Source organism: Elephas maximus, chromosome 4 (genome assembly GCF_024166365.1).
Source record: "Elephas maximus indicus isolate mEleMax1 chromosome 4, mEleMax1 primary haplotype, whole genome shotgun sequence".
NCBI classification, from domain to species: Eukaryota; Metazoa; Chordata; class Mammalia; order Proboscidea; family Elephantidae; genus Elephas; species Elephas maximus.
This window is the reverse complement of record NC_064822.1, coordinates 88,551,558-88,568,074: the sequence shown is the minus strand read 5'-3', so window position 1 is coordinate 88,568,074 and position 16,517 is coordinate 88,551,558. Positions and strand designations below refer to the sequence as shown.

General features: G+C 38.3%; 1 protein-coding gene across 1 annotated transcript in view; it reads left to right on the top strand.

The window, feature by feature from the left end:
- OVCH1 (ovochymase 1) overlaps positions 1-16,517 on the top strand; it is a 53,497-nt gene that overhangs the window by 5,373 nt on the left and 31,607 nt on the right. Inside the window, 4 exon segments of the mRNA XM_049884849.1 lie at positions 10,327-10,472; positions 10,592-10,668; positions 11,146-11,192; positions 15,906-15,924. Of these exon segments, the coding sequence (XP_049740806.1) occupies positions 10,327-10,472; positions 10,592-10,668; positions 11,146-11,192; positions 15,906-15,924 (289 nt within the window).

Below are 16,517 nucleotides of genomic sequence, written 5' to 3'. Positions count from 1 at the left end.
GTCATAATTCAATGTATTAGCCTTGAGGTGTTTATTAGATATCCAAGTCAATCAGACTTTCGCTCTGCCACTGTACCAAATTTGCTCTTGTCACGATCACCAATGACCTCAATGTTGCTAAATTCAAAGGTAAATTCTCAATCCTCATCTTACTTGATAGGAGCCTTTGACACAGTTGTTCATATTCTCTTCCTGGAAATATTTTGCTGACTTGAATTCCAGAGCTTCGAGATGAACAAAAAATTCAAGTGAACAAAATATTTCCAGTGCTCCTTTGGTTTCCTCCTACCTTTTCACCTTTTCTTAGTCTTCTTTGATGAATTCTCTTCTCCCTCCTGACCCTTTTTGCTGGATTGCCCAAGGATTCAGCCTTGAACCTCTTTGTCCCTGTTCACATCCATACCTACTGATTTCATCCAAATGAGGTTTTAAACACAAACTGAAGACTACTCCAAGTTTTATGTATCTAGTCCAGGTATCTTTATATTGTATATGCTTATGGGGTTAATGGGGGTCGTGCAGCCAATGCCTACTAGTCTTTTACTTGGATGGCTAATAGGCATCTCAAACATCCCTGGGTGGCACAAACAGTTAAATGATCCACTACTAGACAAAAGCTTGGTGGTTCAAACCCACCTAGAGGCACTTCAGAAGATAGGCCTGGCGATCTGCTTCTGAAAGGTCACATTTTTAAAAATCCTATGGAGCATGGTTCTGCTCTGCAACAGATGTGGTCACAATGAGTAGGAGTTGATTCAACGGCAACTAACAACAACTAGTTATTTACTTGGATGGCTCCAAGGCATTTCAAACTTAACTATGTGTAAAATGGAATCCTGATTATCACCACATCCCAAATCTGTTCTACCTACAGTCTTCTCCATTGCTATTAATGGCAACGCAATCCTTCCAATTGTTTAAATTAAGAACTTTGCGCTCATCCTTGATTCTTCTCCTCACACTATACACTCAGTCCATCAGAAAATCCTGTTTTGTTTCTGCCTCACCCTCTCCTTTCCTAACCATCTTCTTCCAAGTCATGATCACTTCTTGCCTGGGCTACCTGTTAGTGGTTTCTTCTCTCCAGCTGCTTCTTTCACATCACCCAGTAACCAAAATAATACTTTTTAAAATGTGAGGCAGAATATATCACACTGTTCAAAACACTTCAATGGTTCCCCATTACACTCAGAAATCAGTGTTATCATCTGACATCCCCTTATATACCAGTGGTATTTCTTTAACCTCTCTTCTTTTCTCTCTCTTTTTTTAAAACTATCTTTTGCTGAATCTGCTACAGTTATCCTGACCTTCCCTCTGTTCCTCCAACATATATATAGCATGATCCTATTGCAGGAATTTTCCATTATGTTTCTTCTGCAAATGGCCTCCCTATAAATAACTGCATGGTTCTTCCCTCAGCTCTCTCGAGGCGTTGCTGAAATGTTACCTGCACAGTGAAACTTAACCATGGCCACAGTGTTTAAAATCACATCTCTCACACCACATCCCTTAATCCCTACACTTCTCATCTCACTTACTGTGCTCAGATTTTTCCGGAGCAAGTAACACCTGACTAAATAATTTATTGTATTTAATGTTTGTGTCTCCTCTGCCCCCCAGCTCATGTGTAAGAGCCCTTAAGATAGGGATTTTTTTTTTTCTCTCTTCATTCACTGAGGCCTAAAAGAGTGCTTTCCACATATTAGTGCTCCATAACTATTGTATGAAAAATTATCTTTTAGGAACAAGGGCATACCCTAAAATGCTATACCTTGGGGGGCCATAGTAGTATGTAGGACAGTGGGTGATGTTTTTCCTTGTTATACCTTCGCTGCATTTTCTAAATTTCTATAAATATAAAATAGTTTTATGTTATAGGGGGAACTCTTTTTTTTTTAAATGCCAGTATTATTTTTAAGAAGGAAATGGAGAAGTCGTGAAATCCACAGGATGTTGCAGCTTACAGCATGTGGGCAGATGCTCACTGCTCCAACGATACAAAGATATTCAACATTACTTGTCTATCCTTCAACCTTGTGATTTTGTCTTTGTTTTTTTTTTTTAAGGAATTTCTGTTCAATCAATCTGCCTTCCTGGTAGCGATGATAAATTTGAAGTAGAGGTTCTTTGAATGATGGGGCAAGATTTCAAACAATAAGAGGCATCAGAAGGATATGATAATACTTCCTCCAGGTACCAGTGGAAGCAGAAATAATTTGTTGACCATGAGTAATTCATTTATCCTGTTTGTTTTTTCCCTGAGTTCTAACCCAGTGAATATTTCCAGTTGTCTTCACCACAGCAAAGTCTTATACTTTTCTTTCTCAAAGGTATTCAGAACACTTCTCTTGCTGCCATTTTGGTTAGGTGTGTCAGACAAAGATAACTATGATAGATGAGGTAGGATACAGTAAAAGGATAGTGAGGAAAAAATAAGTTCCTTGTCTTTAATACTGTATTTAAAATGATAAAAAAAAAAAAAAATTTACAAAATATTGCTTTTTTGAAAGTTTCCTTTTGGGAAACATTCAAACACGTATTCAGAGAAGCCATACTTGCACAATCGCCTATGTTACCTTAAAAATCGCCGAATTATAAAAAATGTCTTTTACCACATATCTGATTTTTTTCTTAATTTTTTTTTGTGCTTTAAATGAAAGTTTACAAGTCAGTCTCTCAGACAAAAACTTACATACAACTTGCTGCATACTCCCAATTGCTCTCCACCCGATGAGACAGCCCGCTCCCTCCCTCCACTCTCTCTTTTTGTGTCCATTTTGTCAGCTTCTAACCCCCCTACCCTCTCATCTCCCCTCCAAGGAGGAGATGCCAGCATACTCTCAAGTGTCCACCAGATCCAAGAAGCTCAGTCCTCACCAGTATCTCTCTCCAACCCATTGTCCAGTCCAATCCCTGTCTGAAGAGTTGGCTTTCGAATTGGTTCCTATCCTGGGCTAACAGAAGGTCTGGGGGCCATGACCACCGGGGTCCTTCTAGTCTCAGTCAGACCATTAAGTCTGGTCTTTTTATGAGAATTTGGGGTCTGCATCACACTGCTTTCCTGCTCCCTCAGGGGTTCTCTGTTGTGTTCCCTGTCAGGGCAGCCATTGGTTGTAGCTGGACACCATCTAGCTCTTCTGGTCTCAGGCTGATGTAGTCTCTGGGTTATGTGGCCCTTTCTGTCTCTTGGGCTCGTAATGACCTTGTGTCCTTGGTGTTCTTCATTCTCCTTTGGCCCAGATGGGTTAAGACCAATTGATGCATCTTAGATGGCCGCTTGTTAGTGTTTAAGATCCCAGGCGCCACCCTCCAAGGTGGGATGCAGAATGTTTTCTTAATAATTGATTTTATTATGCCAATTGACTTAGATGTCCCCTGAAACCATGGTCCCCAAACCCCTGCCCCTGCTATGCTGGCCTTGGAAGCATTCAGTTTATTTAGGAAACTTCTTTGCTTTTCGTTTAGTCCACTTGTGCTGACCTTGCCTGTATTGTGCATTGTCTTTCCCGTCACCTAAAGTAATTCTTATCTACTATGTAGTTAGTGAATACATCTCTTCCACCCTCCCTCCCTCCCTCCCTCCTCTCGTAACCATCAAAGAATATTTTCTTCTCTGTTTAAACTGTTTCTTGAGTTCTTATAATAGTGGTCTTACACAGTATTTGTCCTTTTGCAACTGACTAATTTCACTCAGCATAGTGCCTTCCAGATTCCTCCATGTTGTGAAATGTTTCACAGATTCATCACTGTTCTTTTCGATAGTGTGAATATATTCCATTGTGTGAATATAATTTATTTACCCGTTCATCCATTGATGGGCACCTTGGTTGCTTCCATCTTTTTGCTATTGTAAACAATGTGGCAATGAACACGGGTGTGCATATGTCTGTTCGTATAAAGGCTCTTATTTCTCTAGGATATATAACAAGGAGTGGGATTGCTACATCGTATGGTAGTTGTATTTCTAGCTTTTTAAGGGAGCACAGAATTGATTTCCAAAGTGGTTGTACCATTTACATTCCCAGCTGCAGTGTATAAGTGTTTCAATCTCTCCACAGCCTCTCCAAAATTTATTGCTTTGTGTTTTTTGGATTAATGCCAGCCTTGTTGGAGTGAGATGAAATCTCATGGTAGTTTTTATTTGCATTTCTCTAATGGCTAATGATTGTGTTTCCTCATGTATCTGTTAGCTACTTGAATGTCGTCTCTAATGAAGTGTCTGTTCATATCTTTTCCCCACTTTTTAATTGGGTTATTTGCCTTTTGCAGTTGAGTTTTTGCAGTATCATGTAGATTTTAGAGATCAGGCACTGATCTGAAATGTCATAGCTAAAAACTTTTTCCCGGTCTGTAGGTAATCTTTTTACTCTTTTGGTGACTTCTTTGGATGAGCATAGGTGTTTGATTTTTAGGAGCTCCCAGTTATCTGGTTTTTCTTCTGCATTGTTAGTAATGTTTTGTATACTGTTTATGCCATGTATTAGGGCTCCTAACGTTGTCCCTATTTTTTGTTCCATGATCTTTATCGTTGTATATTTAGGTCTTTGATCCATTTTGAGCTCATTTTTGTGCATGGAGTGAGGTATGGGCCTTGTTTCATTTTTTTTGCAGATGGATATCCAGTTATGCCAGCACCATTTGTTAAAAAGACTGTCTTTTCCCCATTTAACTGTTTTGGGGCCTTTGTCAAATATCAACTGCTTGAATATGAATGGATTTATATCTGGATTCTCAATTCTGTTCCATTGGTCTGCGTATCTGTTGTTGTACCAGTACGAGGCTGTTTTGACTACTGTGGTAGTATAATAGGTTCTAAAATCAGGTATAGTAAGGCCTCCCACTTTGTTCTTTTTCAGTAATGGTTTACTTAACCAGGGCCTCTTTCCCTTCCATATGAAGTTGATGATTTGCTTCTCCATCTCATTAAAGAATGTCGTTGGAATTTGGATCAGAATTGCATTAAATGTATAGGTCGCTTTTGGTAGAACAGACATTTTCATAATGTTAAGTCTTTCTATCCATGAGCAAAGTATGTTTTTCTACTTATGTAGGTCTCTTTTGGTTTCTTGCAGAAGTGTATTGTAGTTTTCTTTGTATAAGTCTTTTACATCTGTGGTAAGGCTTATTCCTAAGTATTTTATCTTCTTGGGGGCTACTGTAAATGGTATTGATTTGGTGATTTCCTCTTTGATGTTCTTTTTGTTGGTGTAGAGGAATCCAACTGATTTTTGTGTGTTTATTTTGTATCCCAATACTCTGCTGAAGTCTTCTTTTAGTTTCAGTAGTTTTCTTGAGGATTCCTTAGGGTTTTCTGTATGTAAGATCATGTCATCTGTAAATAGAGATACTTTTTTACTTCTTCCTTACCAGTCTCGATGCCCTTTATTTCTTTATCTACCCTAATTGCTCTGGCTGGGACCTCCACCACAATGTTGAATAAGAGTGCTGATAAAGGACACCCTTGTCTGGTTCCTGATCTCAAGGGGAATCCTTTCAGGCTCTCTCCATTTAGGATGATGTTGCCTGTTGGCTTTGTATAAATGCCCTTTATTATGTTGAGGAATTTTCCTTCTATTCCTATTTTGCTGAGAGTTTTTATCATGAATGGGTGTTAAACTTTGTCAAATGCCTTTTCTGCATCAATTGATAAAATCATGTGATTCTTGGCTTTTGTTTTATTTATGTGATAGATTACATTAATTGTTTTTCTAATGTTAAACCATCCCTTCATACCTGGTGTGAATCCCACTTGGTCATGGTGAATTATTTTTTTGATATGTTGTTGAATTCTATTGGCTAGAATTTTGTTGAGGATTTTTGCATCTAAGTTCATGAGGGATATAGGCCTGTAATTTTCTTTTTTTGTGGTATCTTTACCTGGTTTTGGTATCAGGGATATGGTAGCTTCATAGAATGAGTTTGGTAGTATTCTGTCCTTTTCTATGCTCTGAAATACCTTTAGTAGTAGTAGTGTTAACTCTTCTGTGAAAGTTTGGTAGAACTGCAGTGAAGCAGTCCAGGGCCAGGGCTTTTTTTTGTTGGGAGGTTTTTGATTCCCTTTTTAATCTCTTCTTTTGTTATGGGCCTATTTAGTTATTCTACGTCTGTTTGTGTTAGTTTAGGTAGGTAGTGTGTTTCTAGGAATTCACCCATTTCTTCTAGATTTTCAAATTTGTTAGAGTCCAACTTTTCATAGTAATCTGATATGATTCTTTTAATGGCAGTTGGGTCTGTTGTAATATCGCCCATCTCATTTCTTATTCGGGATATTTGCTTCCTCCCTGTTTTTCTTTTGTCAGTTTGGCCAATGCTGTATCAATTTTGTTGATTTTATCAGAGAACCAGCTTTTGGCCTTGTTAATTGTTTTTCTGTTTTCTATTTCATTTAGTTCTGCTATAATTTTTATTATTTGTTTTCTTCGGGTGCCTGAGCATTTCTTTTGTTGCTCTCTATTTGTCCAAGTTGTAGGGATAATTCTTTGATTCTGGCCCTTTCTTCTTTTTGGATGTGTACATTTATTGATATAAATTGGCCTCTGAGCACTGCTTTCGCTGTGCCCCAAAGGTTCTGATAGGAAGTGTTTTCATTCTCATTGGATTCTATGAATTTCTTTATTTCATTCTTAATGTCTTCTATAATCCAGTCTTTTTTGAGAAGGGTATTGTTCAGTTTCCAAGTGTTTGCTTTCTTTTCCCTGCTTTTTCTGTAATTGATTTTCACTTTTATGGCCTTATGATCAGAGAAGATGCTTTGTAATATTTCAATGTTTTGGATTCTGCAAAGGCTTGCTTTATGACCTAGTATGTGGTCTATTCTAGAGAATGTTCCATGTACACTAGGAAAGAAAGTATAGTCAATTGCTGTTGAGTGGAGTGTTCTGTATATGTTTATGAGGTCAAGTTGGTTGACTGTGCCATTTAGATCTTCTGTGTCTTTACTGAGCTTCTTTCTGGATGTCCTGTCCTTCACCGAAAGTGGTGTGTTGAAGTCTCCTACTGTTACTGTGGAGCTGTCTATCTCACTTCTCAATGCTGATAGAGTTTGTTTCATGTACCTTGCATCCCTGTCATTGAGTGCATAAATATTTAATATGGTTATATCTTCTTGGTATATTGTCACTTTAATCATTATATAGTGTCCTTCCTTATCCTTTATGATGGATTTAACTTTAAAGTCTATTTTGTCAGAAATTAATATGGCCACTCCTGCTCTTTTTTGATTGTTGTTTGCTTGATATATTTTTTTCCATCCTTTGAGTTTTAGTTTGTGTCTCTAAGTCTAAGGCGTGTCTCTTGTAGGCATCATATAGGTGGATCGTGGTTTTTAACCCATTCTGCAACTCTCTGTCTTTTTATTGGTGCATTTAGTCCGTTTCCATTCAGCATAATTATGCATAGGTATGAATTTAGTACTATCATTTTGATGTCTTTTTTTGGTGTTGTTGACAGGTTTTTTTTCCCACTTAATTTTACATGCTGAGTAGATTATCTTTATATATTGTCCTTTCCTCATATTTGTTGTTGTTTTTTTTTTCTGCTGAGTCTCTATTTTTTTCTTGTATTTTGTTTTGATGAGTAGGATAGTTTGTCCCCTTTGTGGTTACCTTATTATTTACCCCTGTTTTTCTAAATTTAAAACTAATTTTTGTTTCTTTGTATCACCGTATCTTCCTCTCCATATGGAAGATCTATGATTACATTCCTTAGTCCCTCTTTATGGTTTTACTGTTGTCTTCTTTAATATAATGACATCGCTGTTACCCTGTTTTTGGCTTTTTTTTTTTTTTTTTTAATCTTTCTTTGTTTTTTTGATTTCCCTGTCTGAGTTGACTGCTGGTTGCTCTGCCCAGTGTTCTAGTCTTCAGTTGATACCTGATACTATTGATTTTCTAACCAAAGAACTCCCTTTAGTATTTCTTGTAGTTTTGGTTTGGTTTTTACAAATTCCCTCAACTTGTGTTTATCTGGAAATGTCTTAATTTCACCTTCATATTTAAGAGACAGTTTTGCTGGATATATGATTCTTGGCAGGCAATTTTTTTCCTTCAATTTTTTTAATAAGTCATCTCATTGCCTTCTTGCCTGCATGGTTCCTGCCGACTAGTCCGAGCTTGTTCTTATCGGCTCTCCTTTGTAGGTGACTTTTCATTTATCCCTTGCTGCTCTTAAAATTCTCTCTTTATCTTTGGCTTTGGCAGATTTGATTATAATATGCCTTGGTCAGTTTTTTTTAACATCTACCTTATGTGGAGTTCAATGAGCATCTTGGATAGGTATTTTCTCATCTTTCACGATACCAGGGAAGTTTTCTGCCAACAAATCTTCAACAATTCTCTCTGTATTTTCTGTTATCTCTCCCTGTTCTGGTACTCCAGTCACTCGTAGGTTATTTCTCTTGATAGAGTCCCACATGACTCTTAAGGTTTCTTCATTTTTTTTTTAATTCTTTTATCTGATTTTTCTTCAAATATATTAGTGCCAAGTGACTTATCTTCAAGTTTAGAAATTCTGGCTTCTACTTGCTCAATTCTGCTCCTCTGACTTTCTATTGAGTTATCTAATTCCATAATTTTATTGTTAATCTTCTGAATTTCTGATTGCTGTCTGTCTATGGATTTTTCTGGCTTATCAAATTTTTCATTATGTTCCTGAATAATCATTCTAATTTCTTCAGTTGCTTTATCTGTGTGTTCCTTGGCTTGTTCTGCATATTGCCTCATTTCCTTCCTGATGTCTTGAAGGGTTCTGTATATTAATCATTTGTATTCTCACTCTGGTAATTCCAGGAATGCACTTGCCTCTAGAAGATCCCTGGATTCTTTGTTTTGAGAGTTTGTTGAGGTGATCGTGGCCTGTTTCTTTATGTGACTTGATATTGACAGGTGTCTCCAAGCCATCTATAAATTATTGTATTAGTTTATGTGTGTTTACTATGTCGTAGCTTCTTGCTTTGTTTTGTTTTGATATACCCAAATGGGTTGCTTGAGTGAGCTAGCTGGATTATTTTCGCCTTCGGAGCTCTCACGTCCTGTCCCCAGCTGGCTAGAGCTGTTATCAGGTATATCAGTCTAGGAGTCTATTCACTTGTATGAATTCAGCTCAGGTGTCCAGGTAGCTGGTCATCAAGTGTGTGGTACAGGCTCTGTCCTATAGTCTTAGAGGGGCAGGAGTGATGCATGTATGTACCGGTATCTGATTGCAGCAGGGGGTCACGCTCTGAACAAAGCAGGGGGCTGAGAACTGACCCCCGAGTGTCTCTGAGGAAAGCGTGTCCCTGTTCCCTAGAGCGTGCAGGTGGGTGGGTTCTGTAGATGGACCGTGGGCACCCAGTGTTTTTGGTTGTAAGGACTGGGAGGTACCAGTTATCCTTGGACCCCTATCGTGGCTACCTGGGTTACCTCAGTGGAGCTACTGGTCCTTAGGTCCCTGATGTGGGTAGGTGAGGACCCTGTTTAATAGGCAAAGCAAACATCAAACACCCACCTCTACACCGCACAACTGAAACAGTTGGGGTCTGCCAACAAGGGCCTATTCTCCTGAAATAGACACACACAGGTCCATGCAGAAGGGAAAGGCGCTCAAGTCCATGGACCATTTATGCCTGGACAGGAGCCGCTTCTGTCCTGAGCTCCCCCGGTTCGTAGAGCTGCAAATTATCTTTTCCCCCAATTGCAAATTTTTTCCTTCTCTAAGTCTGGGAGGATGGTTCTAGGCACTCCATACGGCCTATCTTAGGCCAGGGAATTCAGCCGCTGAAGCCGGCTTGGGGGTGGGGAGGTGCAGTAAAATATACACAAGTACTTAGCTTTTGCTGAGAGTACCACTCTTCTCAGGTTCCGGAGGTGTGAGTAGGCTGTGTGGCTAGCTGCTTCTGCCTGAGGAAACTGTGGCTGAATGCTAGTACCAGCCCACTGCTGCTACTCCAGGAATGGTGCCTGAGGGCTCCCCGCGATTCAGGTCCGGTAACTCCTCTCCGCTTCTGAACCGTCTCTTCCTCCCCTGCCCCTCTGTTCCTTTTCTAAGCTTGCCTTTGATGCTCAGGGCTCCTAGCTTGTCATAAATATACTCGTTTCACTTGTTTTTTAGGGTCTTTGTTGTAAAGAGGGCTCGCCGGAAGCATCTGTCTATTCCACCATCTTGGCTCCATCCCCCACATATCTGTTATTTAAAAAGAATGTAATTCACACCTAAAAAAAAATAAGATTTTTTACATTTCTGTTAAAATTCTGCTTGAAATAGTTTTAAACTTATGGGTTTCTTATTAACTTGTTTGCATGAGGACAATTCTTGGCTAATTTATCAGTCCCTTCTCTGCAGCATAAGAATATTCAAGTGTCCTACAAGAAGTGGAACTTCCCATCCTGGATGACAGAATATTTAATCCTGGGCTCAAAGATATGAACCCTCCTCCTCTGGGAGGGACCATGGTGTGTGCTGTATTCCCTGATGGGGGAAAGGATGCCCGCCAGGTACAAAAGCATAAACCATCCCACTTACTCTGTCCTGTGGGTGATAATGGATTCTGCCTTTTCCTAGCAGTCTTTTTTGGGGAGTTGTGCTTAAAGTTTCTTTCCGTTCCTCTTTCCAGCTGGCTTCTACAGAAAAATTTTACTTGACCTGGGCAGAGAGAATTCTTCCCTGTTCCTGTACCGATTCTTCCCCTGGGTGTGTATGGGTAGATGGGTGGTTACAACTTGTCAGACCTAATTGGAGTCAAGCAAGATAACCACTTTAGCAAGCTAATTAGGTTCATCTGTAATTGTTTTTCATTCCACATTTTGTTAAGCATTGTGATTTTTTTGTTTGTTTTGCTTTTAATGCAGAATGCAGTACTTGCACAAAATTTGACCAAAGATTGCATAGCTTTAGTAACTGCTGAGTAAGAGAAGTTGTAAATGACAATAACCTCCCAGGACTGACACAAAGAAAACCTGTCTTTATAAGACATGCAGAGAGGATAAAGAGACCAATTTGCAAAATACATGAGTTTTAAGTTTTAGGTAGAGAATAATTTATCTGGAATGCCTATTCTTTTAAGGTGGAAAAGCAGTTAGTTGCTACTGTTTGCTAGCAAGGAGCTTGACATGCTATAGGATGCTCCCTGAAATTATCTGTTAAAAGAATTTTTTATTTTTCTTCTAGGTATGACAGGACAATAGGAGCTTCAGAGTGGGGAGAAATAAAATTATGCCACTTTCCAAATTGAACACAGGTAGGCTAAGGATGCTTTGCCCTGTCCGCATCTGTCACAGGCAAATTCTTTTTTGGATGAAGCCCTCAAAAAGCAATTCTGTGCCTTTTGAGGGGAGCTTAACCTGACATAAGATTATCTGCAACTTGTTCTCAAAGCAGCATATTATTCTGAAGGGCCATTAAAGACGGGTTCCTGAACTCATCAGTTCCTTAACCATTAGCATAAAAGCCAAGGTGGTCCTTTACATATACTACTTGAGAGAAAATTAGGCTTCTTAGGTTTCCTATATTCAAAGCCTTGATCCCCTGTTAACCTTGGAGGCTCTATTCACTGATGCTGTAGGCTTGGGATATGACCAAGCCTGTTCCTCAGCAATGTCAAGGACAAGCTACAATGGAAGCATACGTACATACCAGGCCTCCATCTTCCATTGATTTTTTTTTTTAGAATGTACATGGTAATTCCAGGTATAGGAAGAAAAAAAATGAAGAAAGAAATTAAGTCTTAGCTTGACAAGATTGCCAGAAATAGGTGAAGGGAAGTTATATATGGATGAAAAGACCACACTTTGAAACTAATGATGAAGAAACAACAAATGGATGGAAGAAAAAAATATTGATGGAAAAGGACCAATGGACTTATATTCTTTACCTCTTTTCTCATTGAGACGAGTGCTGATATTTGTGGGACTGAAAAAATTTATGTTAACCTGTGAATATATTCAAATTTTCTCTCCATATATACTATGAAAGGGGGACTTTGGAGGACCCCTTGTTTGTAGAAGAGATGATGGAACGGGGACTGTTGCTGGGATTACTTCCTGGGGAACTGGTTTTGCTAGAGGCGAGGATCCTTTAAGAAATAACCAAAGAAGGGCATCAACTGGCCTTTTCTCTAAGGTGTTTTGAGTCAGTGGATTTTATCACCCAAAACATGATCACAGGTTATGTGTACTTTCTCTGAATTCTTCCTTCTTTTCATTCCAAGTAAAAATTTGATAATGTTTAGCTCAAGGGTAGTTATTCTGATATGTTGCAGATATAATCAGAACAAAGCTTTAAAACAAAGAAGGAATCTAGCTGGTTTCAGTTTTAAATCCAATGTATATAAACTTCTTTCCCTGAATTCAAGAGCACTGTTGTTGGTTTTTTTAGGCGCCATTGAGTCAATTCCAACTCATAGCGACCCTATAGTTCAGCGTAGATCTGCCCCATAGGGTTCCTAAGGAGCGGATGGTGGATTCAAACTGCCAACCTTCTGGTTAGCAGCTGAGCTCTTTACCACTGTGCCACCAGGTTCCTCATGAGCACTAATACCTGTCAATTTAACTTGACTTTAAACTGAACCCCTGTACAAGAAAATTTTCATGAAGTTTTTTGTTTGTTTTTTTAATTTGAGATTTTAAAACATTCTTTGAGAATAAACTCATCCAGGGATTATTTCTTCATTTATTGAACTAACATGTATATTTTTTTCTGTGCACTAAAAGATCACTAAAAATAAATCACTCCTCTCCGACTTCCCCCATTAAGCCTTGTTAATTTTACTTGCTGACAGCGGGGGAAAATGAGGGAGACTTTGGAGAGTTAACTTTATTCTGAACCACTAAAATCTAGATTAGGAAAATGTGGGTCTGCAGAGGCCAAACCTGTCCACAAGGAACTTTCCATCTATTTGAAGAGCAAAGAAGTAAACAGTTGGAATAAAAGGTGAAGTGTATATATACCCCGAGAGCTGAGAGAACACTGAGCAGAAGGGGTCAGAAAGGCTCAATCCTGAGGGACCAGGAAATTTATCATGCACAGGGGCAGCCTCTGCAGTAGTAAGAGGTATGAGAGAACACACCTTCCAGGAACAAGTAGTTTAGTATAGGAACCAAAAATTTTAAAGGCCAGGACCCAGAGGAATAGACAGTATATAGAATTCCCTCCATTCCTCCTTTGTTGTAGTCCAAGATCAACCTAACTGAAGATATTGAGAAGCACTGATATTGCTGGTCCAGCTAAATGCTACCCCTACCTGAGACTAGAACAGCTTCTCAGCTCGTTTTCATTTGGTCGTCACAGTAAAAGTGTTCTATTCATTGCCTTTAGCACCAGGGGAAATTCTCTCCAGGTGGCAATTCTATTCATTAGTGATCAGTTGGAAGAGAAGGTTACAACGGTTAAGCCCTGGACAAAGGTTAATGATAACAATATTTTAAATGCACAATGAAATCAGGCAATAACACTTAATTCCACAGTAAACGAATATCAGAATATGATAAGTAACTTATTCAGATAATACTTGGCTTAAAATTATCCTTCTAAGCTTCCCATCCCCTATTTTTTCCTAGCCTCTTTTATCCCTGTAATTAACTATGCTTTGGAAATAGGACTAAGTTAAGTTTTCTTAACTAACCTCTTACTTTAAAAATCAGATAAATTGAGTCTTTCATATCTTATTCTTAAAAAGGTCCTAATAAACCATCAAATCAAATAAACTATGCTTTCATGTGGACCTCAAGCCTGTTTTTAAAGACCTGGCAGATCACTGACTCTTTGAAAGATGGTCCCCTCTGCATTAATTTTAAGAAAAGTTATATTATTTTTCTGTTACATTGTCAAAATATTTCATTCAGATTATTATTTGAATATTATTTATTATTGGAAAAGGCATTTAAACTCTTTATCCCTTCGGTAGGTTTGGAGTGGGGCCAACTCCACCAGATATGAATCCAAGATGTGTAACTAAGGATCTGATTTCTGTCCAAAATGTGGATGGAAGCCACAGAGAAGAGGGTATGTATAGTTTTCCTCATCTAGGTAGGAGCCTAAGTTGGGAGGAGTCATCAGGGAAAAGAAAATACAAGGATTATATTCATAATCTGAATTTTATTTTAGTTTTTGAATGTAAACTTTAAATGTCCTGTTCATCTTCATACATAAAGCTTCTAAACGTTTAAATGTGACATAGGCATCTGAAAATTTTGAGTGAATGATGGAGGCTTTACTGTGTGTCTCAGTTATCTAGTGCTGCTATTACAGAAATACCATAAGTTGATGGCTTTAACAAAGAGAAATACATTCTCTCTCAGTTTAGGAGGCTAGAAATCGGAATTCAGGGTGCAAGCTCTAGAGGAAGGCTTTCTCTCTCTCTTATCCTGGAGGAAGGTCCTTGTCATCAATCTTCTCCTGGTCTAGGAGCTTCTCAGTAAAGGGACCCTAAGTCCAAAGGACATGCTCTGCTCCCAGTTTTCCTTTCTTGGTGGTAGGAGGTTCCTCTCCTCCCTGTTTGCTTCTTTCTTTTATATCTCAGAAGAGACTGACTCAAGATATAACCTAATCCTGTAGATTGTGTCCTGTGGTTAAGAGCTATGGCTGCTAACCAAAAGGTCAGCGGTTCGAATCCATCAGGTGCTCCTCGGAAACTGGAAACCGTATGCAGCAGTTCTACACTGTCCTATAGGGTCACTATGAGTCAGAATCAACTCAATGGCAACATAACTGCCTCTAATCCTGCTTCATTAACATCATAGCGGTTAGAATTTACAACACATAAGGTAAATATATCAGATCACAAAATGGAGGACAACCACACGGTACTGGGAATCATGGCCTAGCCAAGTTGACACACATTTCTGAGGGACACAATTCAATCCATAATGCTGTGTCATTGCTAAAAGTACCTTTACTCTAGTGTCTTAATACAAAGGGATTTTATTATCGTCCATGACATCCTAGGAAGAAATGGGAAAACACCATACACTATAAATTTACTGTTTGATCTTAAGGAAGTATTATCTAAATAAGTTAGTCATCACATTCTGATACTATAAATTTTACAGCCTCAATGTGGCTCTTGTGATTTTAGAAAATTAGATAAATGTTAAATCTCAAGAACTCCAAATAAAGAAAAAGAAAAAAGCATTGTCATTTATAAGCATGTTTAACAAAGGCTGTTTGCAAATACAATGTCTGTTGTAGCATCTAAAAACATAAGTGTTCCCATAAGTGTAAACTACGTAAATATAAATCACACAGCTTCAGGCCAACCTCTGTACCATCTGTTTTGGAATGTCCATAGGTGGGGCAAATAATGAACACCTGTCCCACGATTTGGAGGATCGTAGTCCTCATGGGACAGTATTGTTTGGGGAAGGTAGGAAGATTAGTTACCCCCATTCCAAAGAAGGCAACTGTTTTTATAATTCATGTGTATCCCAGGTAGGACTAACTCCTAGGTTTTTTCCCTTCTAAAATTAGCCCTCTTAACAGTATTTACTTTAGCAATTTTATCAAATATCTCAAATTCTTTGATAAAATGTAAACATTTATATATATCATCCGGTATTTCCTGGTTGGCATGTATTTGTTATGACATATTTCTAATACTTATTAATACAAATCATCAACCCGAGTGGTACTAAGACGGGAGCTTACCTGAACTGTTATATTCAAATACCTAACATTAACAGCATCCAGTAATGTGATTTCTATGGGAATTTAGGGATTCTGTCACACTTATTTCTGTAGTCATAGTAGTATTTTGTTAAGCATCACCTAGAAGATGGAAAATAGTTCATGTTCTATAAGCTTCAGTGTTTTTTTTAATATTTCCTACATACCCTGTCCTCTGTATGGCTAAAGATATCTTTTAAGGTTTAGAAATTTGTTTTACAAGTATTTCATAATCTTAAGTGATCTAAATTTTTTTTAATTGTATTTAGCATTGAAAGGTATACAAAGGTAGATGACAGTTCTATAAGTTTATAATCAGGAAGAAGGAGAGACCTAGACAAAAGTAACTACAGGCGGTCCCTAGGTTATGAATATCAGACTTATGTACAACTCCTACTTGCCCTTTGACGTTGTGTAAATTTTGCCCTCACTTTGAAACGAATGAACCAACCCCTACTCGCAACAAATTCATCACAGTCACTTCACTTGCTGCACGTGCAACTTTTAAATCATTGAAAAGGCTTCAGGCTTTTCTTGCACTAAAGTAAGGCTAAATAAGAACTGTACTGCAACTTCCATACAAATTCGACTTAAAGACACATTTAGGAACAGATCTCATTCATAACCTGGGGACTTCCTATATAATACAAAACCAGAAGAAATAAGCTTTATAATCCATACCACACAGGTGCATTGGTACTATGGAAAAAGGAGAGACTAATTCCCATTGGGGTGGTTTATGAAGTGTATGTGAAGAGTAGTTAGTTAGAGGGAGGTAGGAATGCTTTACCGAAAGGGATGGTGTCGAAACAAGACATTTAAGGATAGTTATGATGTTATAGCTCGAGGTCTTTTTGGATCTGATATCTAAGAGATTTCAA